The sequence below is a fragment of the Brassica oleracea genome, chromosome C5 (genome assembly GCF_000695525.1).
Source record: "Brassica oleracea var. oleracea cultivar TO1000 chromosome C5, BOL, whole genome shotgun sequence".
Taxonomy (NCBI): domain Eukaryota; kingdom Viridiplantae; phylum Streptophyta; class Magnoliopsida; order Brassicales; family Brassicaceae; genus Brassica; species Brassica oleracea.
In genome coordinates, this window is record NC_027752.1 from 52,084 (window position 1) to 52,902 (window position 819).

At 37.5% G+C, this 819-nt stretch overlaps 1 protein-coding gene across 2 annotated transcripts in view; it reads left to right on the forward strand.

The window, feature by feature from the left end:
* Positions 1-749, forward strand: part of LOC106343572 (acyl-CoA thioesterase 2) — a 3,562-nt gene extending 2,813 nt beyond the window's left edge. The window contains exons 15-17 of one of the 2 annotated variants that reach the window (XR_001269981.1): positions 8-79; positions 201-269; positions 440-749. Coding sequence is in view for 1 of the 2 variants with exons in the window: in XM_013782823.1 (XP_013638277.1) it covers positions 31-79; positions 201-269; positions 440-517 (196 nt within the window). In the remaining variant the exon portion in view is untranslated. The remainder of the gene's footprint in view (positions 1-7; positions 80-200; positions 270-439) is intronic. The other variant, XM_013782823.1, reaches the window with a different exon arrangement.
* Positions 750-819: the final 70 nt, after the last annotated feature.

Consider the following 819-nt stretch of genomic DNA (forward strand, 5'->3'; position numbering starts at 1 on the left):
CTCTCTTTTTTTTTTTTTTTTGGTTTGCAGGATGTGGTTTCACCGACCTCTAAGAGCTGATGACTGGTTACTTTTTGTGGTAGCTTTTTTTTATATCCTTTTTTTTTTTGTTTCTTGTGAACAAAAGAAACATTGAAATCTCTAATAGACATGTTAGGCGTCTAACATTGACCCTCTTACTACGATGATTATTGCTGCAGATTGTTAGTCCAACTGCGCACATGACCAGGGGTTTTGTCACTGGTGAAATGTTCAACCGAAAAGGAGAGGTAGGCACTCCTTTACTAGCATCTTTTTTTTAATCTGAGAACACTGATTTTGACATATGATATAATTCTTTTTCAAAGCGTCAAAATTTCGAATTGCCAAATGTTTTTTTAGGGGATGAAAAAGGGAAAAATATGTAATTCCTATATCTTTTTTTGGATATGTGAAACAGCTGGTTGTATCGCTAACGCAAGAGGCCTTGTTAAGAGAGGCAAGACCTCCTAAACCCTCCGTGACGTCGAAGCTCTGATTTGGCTCACTGTGTTAGTTTAAAGATGTGGCGAATAAAGAAAAGGAAAAGATGTACTGAAGACATTAGAAAAAACATTTGGTAATAATAAGATTGATGCTACTTGTGTATTGTTATTAGACAAACCCCGTTTCTTTGGTATGATTCGGTTTTTATGTCTTATGATGATGACATGTATTCATATCTATAAATTTACTATTGTGTGGTTATGAGAAAATGACATTTTGGTCGATTCGTTGTGGGAATGGCACGCGGGCCGAACAGCCCAGCATTGATTAGGAGTAGACTGGGGGGGGGGGGGG